Source organism: Hyperoodon ampullatus, assembly GCF_949752795.1.
Source record: "Hyperoodon ampullatus genome assembly, chromosome: 10".
Taxonomy (NCBI): domain Eukaryota; kingdom Metazoa; phylum Chordata; class Mammalia; order Artiodactyla; family Ziphiidae; genus Hyperoodon; species Hyperoodon ampullatus.
Genome location: NC_136923.1, coordinates 42,137,515 through 42,153,830, shown reverse-complemented (window position 1 = coordinate 42,153,830; position 16,316 = coordinate 42,137,515). Strand labels below are relative to the sequence as shown.

The 16,316-nt window shown below is 42.1% G+C and overlaps 1 protein-coding gene across 1 annotated transcript; it reads left to right on the top strand.

Moving 5' to 3' along the window:
* Positions 1-10,706: 10,706 nt before the first annotated feature.
* On the top strand, positions 10,707-11,777 carry CCR3 (C-C motif chemokine receptor 3; the record flags this gene model as incomplete). The annotated part of the gene is made up of 1 exon (XM_079712401.1): positions 10,707-11,777. One exon carries the CDS (start codon positions 10,707-10,709, stop codon positions 11,775-11,777), a length of 1,071 nt encoding a protein of 356 aa, XP_079568527.1.
* Positions 11,778-16,316: the final 4,539 nt, after the last annotated feature.

The following is a 16,316-nucleotide window of genomic DNA, read 5'->3' as shown; positions in this document are numbered from 1 at the left end:
AGAGGGTAGGAAGAGAAAGCCTTCCTAATTTTCTGGGAAACCTTCAATTGGTTGGGGATGAAAGTTAACTGTTGTGTGATAAGTGTTTCGAGGGGAGGCGGTGGGATTATGGGGCCTTTGGTACATGGAAGTGATAGGAGTTGGAGCGCATCTGAAGCTCTTTTCAGAAAATGGTGATGATTACTGTGAACTATGCAGGCAGAGTTATTTCTCCTCGAGGAATAACTGCATGACTTAATAAGAAAAAAGCAGATATACCCAGCAGAATAAAATGGGTAAAGGGCACAAACAGATAATTCGCAGAAAAGGAAATACAAATGATTAATAATAACAACTAAAAAAAAAAACACCTCTCGGGGCTTCCCTGGTGGCACAGTGGTTGAGAGTCCGTCTGCTGATGCGGGGGACACGGGTTCGTGCCCTGGTCCGGGAAGATCCCACGTGCCATGAAGCAGCTGGGCCCGTGAGCCATGGCCGCTGGGCCTGTGCGTCCGGAGCCTGTGCTCCGCAACGGGAGAGGCCACGACAGTGAGAGGCCCACGTAACGCAAAAAAAAAAAAAAACAAAAACCTCAGTAATTCAATAAGTGTTAGTTACATAATTAATGACATCCTTGTTGCCTGTAAAATTGGCTGAGGAATTTTTTTCTCTTAGATCTCCATATTGATGGATGCTTGCTGAGCCTGGCACCATCACCTACTGGTATATATATTGTTACACACCTTCTGGAAGCAATTTGGCAAAATGCATCAAGAGTCTTAGAAATATGACTAGCAGTAGAAACTGTGCTTTGGGAAATCTACTTTAAGGAAATAATAAAAATACAGACAAAGATGTTTACTGCAGCATTATTTGTAAAGGTGCAAATTGGAAACAACAGTAAGACAATGATTAAATAACCATAAATATACAATATGTTGAAGTTCTTACAAATTATATTTTCAAATAATTTTTAACCACATGGAACTAGGGGCAGTGTATAAAATTTTAAGTGTCAGAATACAAAAGGGCATACAAGTGTGATATCAACTGTAACAAACATGGGGCCTAGAAAAGAGGCAGTGGTTCTCTCTCCAAGGCACAGGTGGAGGTGGAAATACCAGGGGCCAGGAAGCTGACCCTCCAGTATGCTGAACATCCCAACCATGTTATTTTGACTGCATAGGCATAATTTCCCCATAAAACATTTCTTCATGATCATCTCTTTCAACTAAGTAACATATCAGCCTGTATACAAACACTAAAAATCAGCCACACTGGAAACACCTGCTACTGGAATATAACGTGTAAATCTAATCTTTGAACAAGGAAGTTGGTAAAAATATCCAAAGTCACTTGGCAGGTGGATGAAACCAAGTCACTTAACTGACTATACTCCAAGAAGAGCGTGTAAACTTTGCTCTAGTAACTAATGAGTGGCAGCTGTGCAAGCCCATGTGCTGCTCTAAAACATAAAGGCTGGGAGATGTCTGCAGCTGGGAAGAAGACTGCATTTATTCATGATTTCAACCTTGAGAGGTTCTTGTGTATTTCTAGGGAGGGAGCTTACTGGCTCGCAAGACAGCCCATTCTGTTCCTGCACAACTTGGTTCTCAGCCAGTTCTTCCCCATATGTGACTGAATGTAGTTTCTTCCAATACCATCAGATTCCTGTTCTCTGGAGAGTCTACTCCCTCCTCTACAGGAAAAGCTATTCCATTACAGGCTTTCCCTTCTCAAAGGAATCCAAAACATCGCCTAATCCAATTCTTTAATAAAAAAAGATTAGAAAACTTTGGTCCAGATCAAAGATGTATAAATATTGGGATAAAAAGGAAAATAAAAGAAACTAAAATAAATCTGAAGACTTTTTCATACAAAACATTCAAGTTCTGCCAACTACAGCTGATGATTCTGGACCTTTATCATCCTAGCCTGTCCTATGCTCCAGGTTGATCCTATGCTCCCTCTTAAAATGTGGTACCTGGGACAGTACCTAATATTTCAAATGTATAGTCTGAAAAGTGACAAGCAAGGTAAAATTACTCTGCTCCATCCTTGTATTCATTTAAGAAGCATTTATTAAGCAGCTATTACCTGTCAGGCATTATACGGGGCACTAGTCCTGCACTGTCCAATATGGTGGCTACTTGCCACATGTGGCTATTCCAACTGAACTTAATTAAATTTAAATAACATGAAAAGCTCAGTTCTTCAGCAGCAGTAGCCACATTCCAAGTGCTCGATAGCCATGTAGCTTGTAAGTGCTTTATTGAACAGCACAGATACAGAACATTCCATCACTGCAGAAAAGTTCTATTGGATACTGCTGTACCAGATCATTATTTTTTCTGACTATCCCAGGTTTGCTGTGGAAAGAAGTGCAAGGGGAGGGGAACTGGTTTAAAACTGTGTAAGTGGGGAGCAATTTGAGGAGCTAGATGGATAGGTAACTGGATGAATAAATGAAGGGCTAGCTGGGTAGAGAGGAACATGGAGAATCAGATGGCTAGATTTCCTTTGTTCTGGATGATCTATTAACATAGACGAAGACTGAATTAGCTCTTGGGGTTGGCTTCTAAAGAGCCTGCAACTGAGGATACTCTTAGTTCAACCCCTAAATTTCCTCTTTTCTTCTCACTTAAGCTTAAGGAGGTTGGAGGGATGTAACTCAGAGACAGTAAAGAGATTCAAAAAATTTAGGAGGGTGCAGTGTATCATATATCTATCTATATATCTATCTATCTACCTACCTACCTACCTATCTATTCCTGTCATCTTTGTGAAAGATAATCTAACCTCGATGATTCTTCATTGTAATGTCAGTCAGTAAGTGGATTAATATAATCTTGGGTTCCCATTAGGTTATTTAATTTGCTTGAGATCCAAAACCATTTGTGGAAATTCAAAATCCTCATTTACTGTAACTAAAGATTTTAATGAAGGCTGAAATGTCTTGTTAAAACATTACTGGATACCAATCACTGTGTTTTCTATAACCTCACTCCCTCACCTTCCTCAAGACTTTTCTCAAATGTCATCTCACGAGCTCCTTGTTGACCCCCTGCAATTTAAACTGCACCTCTCCAACCCCATCCTACTGCCTTTCCTCATCTCCTACTTTATCTTTCTCTGTAGCACTCATGACCATCTGAGACACTGTAGATTTTAGTTATATATTATTCCCCAACTAGAATATAAGCTTCATGAGGTCAGAGAGTTTTGTCTATTCTGTTCACTGATATGCCTGTGTCCCTGGAATAGTGCCTGGCATATCATAGGTGCTACTAAGTATTTGCTGAATGAATGACTGGAGAACCCCATGAGGCAGTAACTCTTCTTATCACCAAGTTACACATAAAGATTCTGAAGCACAGAGAGGTTAACCTACTTGCTCTAGGTCACACAGTCATTTCTTCAGACTCAGGAATTGAATAATTATCCTAGACTGAGGAGGACCAAGAATATATAAGCAAGAAAATCTTACAACTATGATTCCTTGGCACCAAATACCCATGAAACCAAAAGTATCTAGGGCCTTAGGCATGGAACCTGATCTTAACAGCAGGTGGTCCTACAGGAGTGATCGCCACCAGGAGTCACCTGTAGGCAGAGCTCTTCCAGATGGACAGGCAGTTTCAGGATGGTAAGCACTGACTTCACACCTGCTCTCTTCTCTATATTCTTTAGATGATTTATCAAGTTCACCTGAGAGGCGGATCCCCTCAAGGAGACTAAGCACTTGCACACACATACACACACACACACACACGATTAGTGATGTTACTAAACTGGGATATCATTCAGCATGTGGCCTTCTATCAGACATGTCTGGTTTTAACCAAACTCCTGCTACTGTCAAGGATCAGCACTCTTCATCATAGGCATGACAGTTTTCCACTTTAGCAAAGTTTTAGAATAAAACGGATTTCAAATTAATAGCATCTTTCTTGTACTTTGGGGACTTTGAAAAGTTGGGGGGTAGGATGTCCAATTATAATCAGGAACCAGACAAACGTACTAACACCACTATTATTTAACATCACTGTGGAAGTTCCAGCCAAAGCAATAAGGTGAGAGAAACAAATAAGAAATACCAGAAAGGAGGATATAATCTTATCACTGCGTCACAGATAATATGGTTATCTACCTAGGAGTCCTAAAGGAATTTATTTTTAAAAATCAGTAAGGTAATCAGCTTAAAACATGTAAAATAATTTTTTTATACTACCAATGATTGGTTAGAAAATTTGTTAGGGAAAAATATATCATTCACAGTAACCTCAGAAATATAAAGGCAGATAAAAATTTAAAAAGAAATGTGCAAGACCAATAACAAAGCCCTATGGTAAGCAGACATAGCATGTTCCCAGATATAAACGTTTGATATATAAACTTACCAATTCTTCCTAAACTTATTTACAAATGTAACAAAATTCCACTCAAAATTATGTTTTTGTAAGTAACTGACCAAGTGATCCAAAAGTTTACCTAATAGGACAAATGGCTCTAACAGATAAGACATACTGCAAAATGAATAATGAAAGGCAGTTGTATAATTGGATAATCTATATAAATAATCTAATAAATCTACAGTAATTAAAAGAGTGTTTCAGGCACAGAAATCAATGGAATGTAAAGCACACAAGCAGAATCAGGAACTTGAGGGAACATATGGCAAAGGTGATGTCCAGCCCAAGGAGGAGAGAGAGGGTAGTTACTCAACATATGGCGTCTTTAAATTGGTCAACCATTCAGAGAGAAATAAAATAGAAATGCACTTCACGCCATATATCAAACCAAACTAAAACATATTAGTGATCTGCATGTATAAAAATGGAACCATAAAGATACTAGAATATATATAAACATTTATGTAATCTTGGGGTGTGGAGGCCCTTACTAAATGGAACCCTAAGCTATAACAGTGTGGTCTTTGGAGACACGGAGTCCCAGCCCTACCGTGCATCAACGAATAGTGACTGAGCCTTGCCAAGCCTCTGTTTGCTCATCTATAAAATGGGGATATAAAAACCTACCTTGCAAAGCTGTGAAAACAAACAAGCCTGTATAAAGTGCTGGCCTAAGGAAGGCACAGTTATTACTCACTCTTGTCTCACACTGGTTATGTGTAAAGAACGTAAACTTCCTGAACTCAGAGGCCATTTTCTTCTCAGTATTTTTTCCTTCCCAGGTGGTTGCTGACAATAAGGGGAAAAAAACTACATCATACAAAGAAAGCTTCTGACGATATCATGCATTATTTGATCCATGCTGAGAAATAAATATTTCTTTCAGTCAGAGGCACTGTGCTGGCTGGGGCTCAGGACCAAGGAGCTGGAGGCCCAGTGCACTGGTTTGATTTGGGGTGTCTTTAGAATTTAGTAAGATTCTTTGAGTGGGTTCTCATTAGGAGGGGCTCTGGCTTGCATTTGGGGGGGGTCCAGAGAAATGGTCTCCACGTCTTCAAAGACAGGAAGGTTTGAATTACTGTAAACCCTGGAGGGTGGCCTTCTGATGTGCACTCTGGATATTTAAGCACAGTGTCCAGCTATACAGGCTGAAAGGCTGGCCCAGCAAGAGAAGAGCAGGAGCCCTGTGAATATCCTCCAAGTTCAGAATTTGCCAAAAGCGCTAAGAATCGTGGAGTGGGAAGAAGAGAAAATGTGGGCATGAGAGTATCACACACTGAATAATTTGGAGGCATCCTGGGAGCTGGTGTCCTCACGGCCCACCTGTCCACACGAAGGTGCCCACCGTGGTCATCCGAAAGGCCTTCTCACTCTTCCCGTGGAGGCCCGCTGAGCCCCAGCCAAAGCAGGTCTCAAGACCCTAAAAGCCGCCTCCCCTACCCCAGTCTGGGGGTTGTAGGTCAGCTCCACCCAAGATCAAAGGGGAGAACCTGGCTACTAAGATCTCCAAATTTCAAAACAAAATTCAAATGCTTTACCTAGTGTGCCCTCTTCTTCAAGTTTCTTAGATCTCAGTTTGTGGTTTCAAGTTCTGATGAGGAAACCCTTCATCTTTTAATTTGCCTGGGTTCTCAACCCAATTACCTTTAGAAAATGTGTCTGCCAAATCTTCCAGCAGTCCCTGCCTAAAAACACTAGCTTTCAACGACAGTTTAATTGATAAGGGAATATAGAAAATTTTTTAATTTTACAGCTTTGAAAATGATAATCCATCTACCCTCCACAGCTATTTCGATTATTTGCCTGTTGCCTTTTACATGTACATATAATTTCATGCTGTTGCAATCTTCGTTTACACACTTTACATTCTCTTCATTTTTATGAACATTTGTCTGTGATTCTATCTGGTATCCAAAACTAGTTTTTATGACTACATAATAATCTATTGTGTAAATGGACTACAATTTATTCAAAATATCCTTCATGTGCCAAACATTTAGATTGTTCCCATTTCTTCTTTTTCTACTACAAAAACAATGCCACAGTGAACACCTTTGTGCACATCATGTATTGGACCTTTTCCCCTTAGGGTAAATTCCCAGTATTAGAACTACTGGATCAAAGCCATGTGTAGCTTGATGGTTCCTGTTATATACAGAATTTATTAAAACAAGTTACATTGCATCATCAATGAATAAGCGTTCCAGCAATGAATAAGGTTCACTGAAAACTCACTAGCGTTGAGTATCATCATTACATTTTTTTGATAATTAAAATGGCATTTCAAACTTAAATATATTTTCTAAAGAAGGGTCTCCAATTCTAAATATTTCTTTTCAATTCAGTTTTGCAACACTCATTAAAATTTTACACTGGTGAATGTGAAATTATGAGGTATCCATTACCTCATACCATTTACCACAGTATAAATGAGGGTTACATATATATTTAGTTGGACCTGGCCAGAAAAGAATGGCAGGGAGAGGGCTCCTCTCCTTCTGAGTCCAGGAATTGTGAGAAAAGAGACTATGGAAGGAAGCAGTCACATCTGTGTATCCCTATCTCTCCCATCCAGGCTTTGACCAGAGTTGGGGGGTGTGGAGGGCTGTTTGATAAATTGGAGGTACCCCCAAAGGATGTCTCTCTGCAAGGCACCTCCTTACCCACATGGGGTGGCTAGCGCAGTTAAGCTGGTGGTCAGGCAGAAAAAAGATCTGGTTTGCAGTCTTGCGTGTCCTTTGGTTTGTACATGGCATGGACGTGGAGTCAAGGAGGAGCATGTCTGCCTGGGCACCTGCCAGTTCAGAAGAAAGAGAATAGCCTGGGCCAGAAACCTGATGGAGATGTGGTTCTCCATTTCAGCCAGAGCCGAGGGAACACTCCATCACCTGGGAGAGGTCACTGTGCCTGGGAAGGACTGAGAATGAATCGATCCTGAAGCCATTAGCTACAAACCATTGCAGCAGATGCCAGCACAAGGCTCAGGGTTGGGACTAGGTTGACCCACCTCAGCAGACACAAGCCACGTAAATCAAGAACCAACAGGAGACTAGGGTACCCCCTTCTCCCTCCGCCCACACATCGAGTCATGCTGCCCCTTCCCCCATATCTCCACTGCCATCTTAGAAAGAACCAATGAGAGAAGACAAGGAACCGAAATTAGAAGCTGGCAACAGAGGATGAGTAAAACCTAGTCACCATTCAAATCAATGGATGGATCAGACTAAATTTAAACCACTTAGGACTAAAATTTGTGAATACTTTTTCCTGCTACCCAGCAGGTGGGAAGCTAGTAACAGAGATCCAAATAGTTTTGGACTAAAGAAACTTCATTTACAGTGCACGGTTGAGTTGTACTGTGAGCAATTTTAGTGAACCAGCTAAAGAAGTATGATGTCAATTTTTGTAAAACTTCGTATCCGCATATGCATATCTACATAGAGAAATGTTATTGGTGGTAAACTCATCATGGTGAGATTTGGGGTGTTTTTTACTGTGTGTGTGTGTGTGTGTGTGTGTGTGCGCGCGCGCGCATGCACCTTTCTTTATTGTTGATGTTGTTTACTATTACTGTATCATTTGTCCAAACTGCAAGGACTGTGATTAGGACTGCAGACAAGTAAAAACCCTATCTGTTTTTGTGTCTCTGACCCCATGTAACTAGTAATCAACGACTTGGCTTCTGAGTCTACAGAACCTGTTTGCTTCCCTGTGCTTTGCAGTATAGACACCCTCCTCCCCACCAAGATTCTATAATCTTATACTGATCATGTTGGATTTATGGAAGTGACACATGAATTAAAGACAATCCTCAAGTTGAACAAAACTTCAGTGAAATTTTTTTAGAAGTCTGATGTGTTTTTAGATCAGTCTGGGAGAAAAGGAAAGAATATACAAATAATTAATGGTGAGTAGAGGCTCTCTTCCTTTCTTGCTTTAGACATTAAGATTTAGAGAGACACTCATGATTGAAAATGCATAACAGACAAAGTGACGGGTATTTTTTCTCAGCTGCTGTGGACTTTGCCATTAGGAATAAGAATCCTGATAAGATCATACAAATCAGTTGTTCCTCAATTCCATTTTTCACCTCAAAAGCCTGAAGGTGTCACTTATCAGTAGATGATGTACCAGGACAGAGCTATGAAAATAGATCAAGTTCTATCCAACAGCCCCTACTTTTTCCTAATTTCATATGAAATGGCTTCTCATTGTCTTTCTTTCACTTCTGCTTCCTACCAATTTTACAGGTTTTTTCTAATTTAAAATGTGATCTCATGTAGACTGTCTGATTTGATGCTCACCACAACCTTGGGTGCTACCATGATCCTTATTTTAGAGATGAGTAAACGAGGCTCAGAGTTAAAGGCCTGTCCGAGTCCTATCGCTGGCGAGCAGAACAGCCAGGAACAGCTCCTGTGTCTCTACTCTCACATGGACTATACAGAACCCTGACAGGTGCTGACCTCTGGGGTCCCAGTATTCTCTTAAGAAGCAAAGACAGTCCTTGACATTGGCTCCAATTATTGCAGTTCGAAGACCTGCCTTGAGAAATGCCTGCTGACATACATTCATGACCTCACATTTGTGCCTTCATAGAAAGGAGAAAGTCAGTAGGACTCCTTCTGAGGAGGCAGTGCAGGGATTAACTGCCCTTCATGGACTCCTCCCTTGTCTGTTTTTCCTTCTTCTCCAGCCAAGTCTGTAATCTTAAGAAAAGCAGGCACTGGCCCTAGGGACCCTGCTCTAAAAAATAACAAATCTAATATGAAGTCCCATTGGCCTATGCTCAGCTCCTTTATGAAGGAGAAGCTCTAAGGGGTTTGCTCTTGGCACATGACTGGCTTATGTCAGCATTGTCACTAACAGGAAAAGGGAATGCTGCTTATAATTATTACAATAGTTAGTAACTATTATAATAGCTAAGTCTTCAAAAGTTAAAGATCATCCCAGCTTACCCTTCCCCCTCCCCATGTCCTCAAGTCCACTCTCTACGTCTGCATCTTTATTCCTATCCTGTCCCTAGGTTCTTCAGACCTTTTTTTTTTTTTTAAGATTCCATATATATGTGTTAGCATACGGTATTTGTTTTTCTCTTTCTGACTCAATTTACTCTGTATGACAGACTCTAGGTCCATCCACCTCACTACAAATAACTCAATTTCCTTTCTTTTTATGGCTGAGTAATACTCCATTGTATATATGTGCCACATCTTCTTTATCTACTCATCTGTCAATGGACACTTAGGTTGGTTCCGTGTCCTAGCTATTGTAAACAGTGCTGCAATGAACACTATGGTTTCATGACTCTTTTTGAATTATGGTTTTCTCGGGGTATATGCCCAATAGTGAGATTGTTGGGTCATAGAGAGTGGCAATGACATATATACACTACCAAATATAAAATAGATAGCTAGTGGGAAGCAGCCGCATAGCACAGGGAGATCAGCTCGGTGCTCTGTGACCACCTAGAGGGGTGGGATAGGGAGGGTGGGAGGGAGACTCAAGAGGGAGGGGATATGGGGATATATGTATACGTATAGCTGATTCACTTTGTTATACAGCAGAAACTAACACAACAATGTACAACAATTATACTCCAATAAAGATGTAAGAAAAAAAAAGTTAAAAATCACTGCACTTGAATCCAGGGATGAAGGAACTGGACATAGACACTGAAGATCTAGCTTGAACTTTTACAATTGCTTACTAGAGGATTTTAGGCTAATTATTAAATTTCTTTAAGGTTCAATCTCCTCATTAGCTATGATGAACAGCACATTGTTATGGGGCCATGGAGAGTGGGTAGATATTTCTAATGATAATAATCACTATTATCATTATTACCACTATTATTATTAGCATTTGGTTTTTAAATAGGTAAGATGATTTTGAGAGTCATATATAAACCATAACACATAAAATGCAAAACACCTTAAAAGATACAGTAATAATAAAATTAGTATAATATTATTGTTATCATTACCTGACCTGTCTCTTCCCGTTTTGTATTTCTTCCTTCAAATGCTTTCTGAAAGCAACACGCCCACTCTTCACCACCACCCACAACTCTTCTGTTTCCTTTCCCATCCCGGATCATGCTGACTTTCAAAACGTTAGATCTTTCACTCCTGACATCTCCCCCCATAGCATCTCTGATATACCTTTGGAAATACATGCTGAGGAATGTATAGGCTGTTTATCCCATGTGGTTTTATTGAGTAAACGTATAAACCAACTGGTGTGGGTCACAAGGGGTGATCATGGCTAATCGTGGGGTTGCTTTTTCCTTCTTCTATCACAGGGACAAGGGAAATGGCGACTTCAGTCGATGAGACTGTGGGTGAAGCTGCTGGGACCACACCCTATGACTATGAGGGGGCACTGCCATGTGAAAAAAGCAACATCAAGGAGCTGGGGGCTCAGTTCCTGCCCCCACTGTATTCCCTGGTGTTCACAGTTGGCCTGCTGGGCAATGCAGTGGTGGTGGTGATCCTCACAAAGTACAATAAGCTCCGGGTTATGACCAACATCTACCTGCTCAACTTGGCCATTTCCGACTTGCTCTTCTTATTCACTCTGCCGTTCTGGATTCACTATGTTGGGTGGAATGAGTGGGTTTTTGGCCACCATATGTGTAAGTTGCTCTCTGGGCTCTATTACATGGGCTTGTACAGTGAGATCTTCTTCATCATACTCCTGACCATAGACCGGTATCTGGCCATCGTTCACGCCGTGTTTGCCCTTCGAGCCCGGACCGTCACTTTTGGTATCATCACCAGCATCTTCACCTGGGGCCTGGCAGGGTTAGCAGCCCTCCCTGAATTTATCTTCCATGAGTCCCAAGAGGAGTTTGAACAGACTTTCTGCAGTCCTCTTTACCCAAAGAATGGAGAAAATACCTGGAAGTGTTTCCATGCTCTGAGGATGAATATCTTGGGTCTTGCTCTGCCTCTGCTCGTTATGGCCATCTGCTACTCAGGAATCGTTAAAACACTGCTGAGATGCCCCAGTAAAAAAAAATACAAGGCCATCCGGCTCATTTTTGTCATCATGGTGGTCTTCTTTATTTTCTGGACACCCTACAATCTGGTTGTCCTCCTCTCAACTTTTCAAATGCACCTGGAGACTGAGTGTGAGCAGAGCAGACAGCTGGACGTGGCCTTGATGGTGACGGAGGTGATCGCCTACACCCACTGCTGTGTCAACCCCGTGATCTACGCCTTCGTTGGTGAGAGGTTCCAGAAGCACCTCCGCCACTTTTTCCACGGGCATGTGGCCATCTACCTGGGCAAATTCATCCCATTTCTTCCTAGTGAAAAACTGGAAAGAGCCAGCTCTGTCTCCCCATCAACAGGGGAGCAGGAACTCTCTGCTGTATTTTAGGTCAGATGCAGCATATTGCCTAAAGAAGATGGACGGGGCAGATGAAGCAAACACATCAACCTCTGCACCAGTCCTCTGAACTTCCAGCGCAACACTGAAGTTCTTAAAGACATTAAAATATATACCCAATGGTAGCAGTATATCTATGCACCCCAAAGGCATTACCAAAGGTCAGCAGCTGGGCAGTGACTTATTGTCAAACCTGAGAAGTAGAGCTTTTCTTGATTCTTTCAAGAGTTACATATATTTTAATGCACCTGAATGTTACACAGTTACTATGTGCAGCTACACACAGGTAAAGCTTTTTATATCTTAAACCTTAACTTCAGCCAGTTATTGATACAAATGAAACATACTTCACAAAATACAATAAATCAATTACATTACTTCTTAATGTGCCTAGCTCTTTCCTTGCTTGATGAAAAGACTTGTAAAAAATTTATGCATATGTACTCTCAAGCACCATAATGGCATGTCACACCTGTTTTGAATATTCTTAATAATGAACAGATCTCCTATTCACACTGAATGACCACATTTCCCATGAGCTACTCGATAGAAGAAGAGCAATTTGGTATTTTCAGTATAGAGAATAAAGGCCCTGCTCATAGAAACTTCTCAAGAGTCCTGAAATGTGCAGACACTGTCCTCTTTTACACCAGTCTCACTGTTCATCCAGTAACTGTGCGTTAGGTGACACAGACAGGATTCACAAACACTGCCTTAGGTTAAGTGAAGGATGCAAAACTGTGTAAGACAAACACAATCCTTGCCCCCATGAAACTTTCCCTGTAGTAGAGGATGTTTAAGAGAGAAACAAATAACTTTAGTGCAAAGAGGAACACACTCGATGCTACGCCTGGGTCAGGAAGAAAAAGACCATTTCCAGCTGGAATCTGAGGGAGGAAGACTTCATGGAGGAAGTGGCTTTTGAGTAGGTCTCTGAAGGAGGGGCAGGATTTAGAAAGGGAGAGGGTTGGGGAAAAGGCACCCTGAGCTAATGTACACCCAATACAAAGGTGAGTGGGGAAAGCACCAACATGTGTGGGTGGCAGGGTGAGGTGGGAAGGCTGGGATGGGGGTGACTTTCAGACAGAGCATCTTGGGCTTTATTGGGAAGGCAAGGGGAACAAAGCAGTCAAAATGGTGTGTCAGGAAGATAAATCTGGTATCACACAGAGGAAGGAGTAGAGCAGGGGTCCCCAACCCCCGGGCCATGGACCGGTACCAGTCCACAGCCTGTTAGGAACCAGGCTGCAAGCAGGAGGTGAGCAGCTCTGCATCGCTCACATTACTGCCTGAACCACTCCTCCCCCTCCCCCAGCCACTGGTCCATAGAAAAATTGTCTTCCACGAAACCGGTCCCTTGTGCCAACAAGGCTGGGGACCACTGGAGTAGAGGCCCCAGAACCAGGCAGGGAGGTAAGTTAGGAGACAAATGAAAGTGTGGAGGCAAGGAAAGATTAATGGCTGGACTTCCCTGGTGGCGCAGTGGTTGAGGGTCCGCCTGCCGATGCAGGGGACGTGGGTTCGTGCCCCAGTCCGGGAGGATCCAACGTGCCGCTGAGCGGCTGGGCCCGTGAGCCATGGCCGCTGGGCCTGCGCGTCCGGAGCCTGTGCTCCGCAACGGGAGAGGCCGCAACAGTGAGAGGCCCACGTACCTCAAAAAAGAAAAAAAAAAAAAGATTAATGGCTGATCAAGAGAGGTGCCAAGAGCATGCCAAGAAGAATTTGGCCAAGAGACAGTGTGAAGGAAGAGTTAAAGCACCAGGAGCAGTATATGGTTGATTGAAAAAAACAAAGGACAAAACAGAATGTATGTTTAAAAAAAAAAAAAGGAGACACTTTTTTCATTGTGCTTAGATGCACTGACCATCCTCTTTAAGGATACAAAAGAAAGAAGTAACAGAGGTCATCTTTAGGGAGGGGTGTGCATAGAGAATAGAAGGAGGGATATTTCTCTGAATACCCTTCTGCATCTTTTAGATTTTGAAACATGGAAACACATTTTTCAAAAAATAAACAGCACTTTAGAATTATATAAAAAAATAAAAGGCTAGACTACTACTCAGATGTGGTATCCATTCTAGCCATAAAGAGATTAAAAGCCTTCTGCCATGAATTAACTCTGTGACCTGGTTAGATTATCTCTAAGCCCCCTTACAGCCCAAGTAAACTCTGATCTTGCTAAAGTTTTAGGAGCTGGATGCTCAAAGTCTACAAAATATATTGTAAAAAAAAGGAGGTTGGGGCATGATAGACAATTCCACAGCATCACCTCCTACTGGCCATGAGACCAAGTGCATTTTCCATCGTTCACTAAGGTATACGCAAGTTTCATGTGTTCATTCATCCATCTGGTCACTTATCACCCATTCATTCAGTAAACATTTGCTAAGCACCTGCCATGTTCTCAGCTAAGTCCCTCAGGAAGCTCACTGTCAGACTGAATTGGACACTGTTCTGTCCTACACTGCCCAAGATCAAAATCATGTCTTATAAAGAAAACTGCCAATACCTAAATTCAACCCAAATGAGAGAGACTTCCACTGTGAAGACCAGAAAACATTCCATTTCCAGAACATTTCACATCCTAATCAAATGCTTGGAGAAGGGATGTACCTGCTCTTGGCCTTCCATGCCATCCAGCCTCGACTGCTAGTGAGTGGCCTTAATTTTTCTTACCTTCACCCCTGTCTGAAAGGTCTTACCTCAATCCAACCCTACATGGGCAGCACAGGATGTGAACTCTGGAACACTAAACCATGCAACATGAATCTCAATTTGGCTAGGAAACTCTGAAGTTACTTTTTCTCTTTTTTGTGGTTCAGCCAAAATGTAAATAAGGCAATCATTTAAAAACTATACATCACTGGTTCTCTCTTGCATTGCGAAGTACTGTTTGCCCTTAGGTAATCACAAGTGCAGGATATAGGTGCTAGTTCACACTCCCCTGATCCCTGAAAGCTTTTAGGAGCTCTGTGACCGACACAAAACTGCACATAACCAAATCACAGATTCAGTGTGCTCCACCGTGCTCCCCAGCCCCATGCTGTCCAATGGAACCATCTACAACGATAGAAAAGTTCTACATCTATGCTGTCCAATATAATCACCACTGATCATATGCAGCTATTGAGCACATGAAATGTGGCTAGTGAGATTGAGGAACTGAATTTTTCACTCCGATTCAATTTTAATTGAAATAGCTAACATGTGGCTAGTGGCTAGTGCATGTGGTTAGTGGTACAGCACTAGCCCCTTCAAACTTGCCTCTTCATATCAACTCTGCCTATGCATCAAGCTTCCTGTAGTCAGCAATCATGTCTTGAACACTGTGCAACGAGCTGAGGAAAATGCCAGTGATGTAAAGATGAATAAGATTCATTTCTAGAAAACTCACCATTCAGTGGAAAAGATCCATCTGACTCAAATGACTATAACGAAATGTGACAGGTGCCCAAAGTCCCCTCAGCAGAAAGTAGAATGGAGTCATTGAAGAAAGTTACACAGAGAAAGTGATATTCTGCTTAGGTTGGGTTCCCCCAAAAGCAGTTCCTGAGCAAGAAGTGGAGAGCAAAGAGTTTAGTCGAAAGGAAACTCCAGGAGGGAGTGGGGAAGTACAACAGAAAAGGAAGATGCCAACAAAGGGTACATTATGAAGTACCTTCCACTGAGGGGTGACTGGAGTTCAAAACCACTAGAAAACTCTGGGAAACAGTGTAACTCACACTCCTCAGTTATCCCATTCAAGGGGGAAGACAGTTGGGGTATTAGCACTCCACTCCTGTTGGTCATTGGCTGGTTGGCGCTTAATTCCTCAGGATTTCCAGCCTGCCTGGTTCTCAAGAGGCCTTCCAGCTTTGAGGAAAGCTCCCCAGCAACAAGATGCAGATACTGGATGTTGGACGCCAGCTAGGCACACTCAGTTAAGGCTTGAGGGATAAAGCATCTGCTACATGTTTGAACAACTTTTTCATGAACCAAAGGGTGAAAGTGAGAGCAGTGTCTGCACTAGAGAGAGCCTGCTGTGGTGAAAACTAGGGTGACCTTGACAGTGGCAGGTGACCTTGAACACACCTCAGTGTTGACTTCCCTGCTGCTCTTTTTTGTTGCGCATCATAATCTGCTGGTTTAAAAAATATGATCTTTTTCCAGCTTGAGTTTCTGAGGTTTTCAGAATTCCAAGGGTAAAATTCTAAAGTCTTCACATCTTCTGGACAAAGCAGGTTTATGTCCTCCACAGGCTATGGGTTTTCAATCACTGAGATTTTCTTCCCTTTCTGCCCAGATAAATCCCCAGTATAGTTAAGGTCACCATTTCTCTCTTTCTCTATTCACGGATCTAATCCAAGGGTCAGTGAACTGTGACCCATGGGCCAAATGCAGCCCACTGCCTGCTCTGTAAATAGCGTTTCACTGGAGCACAGCCATGCTTGTTTGTTTATGAATTGTCTGGCTGCTTTTGTGTTACAACAGAGTTGAGTAATTGTGACAGAGACCGTACAGGCCACAAATCCTCAAGTATTTACTTTCTTT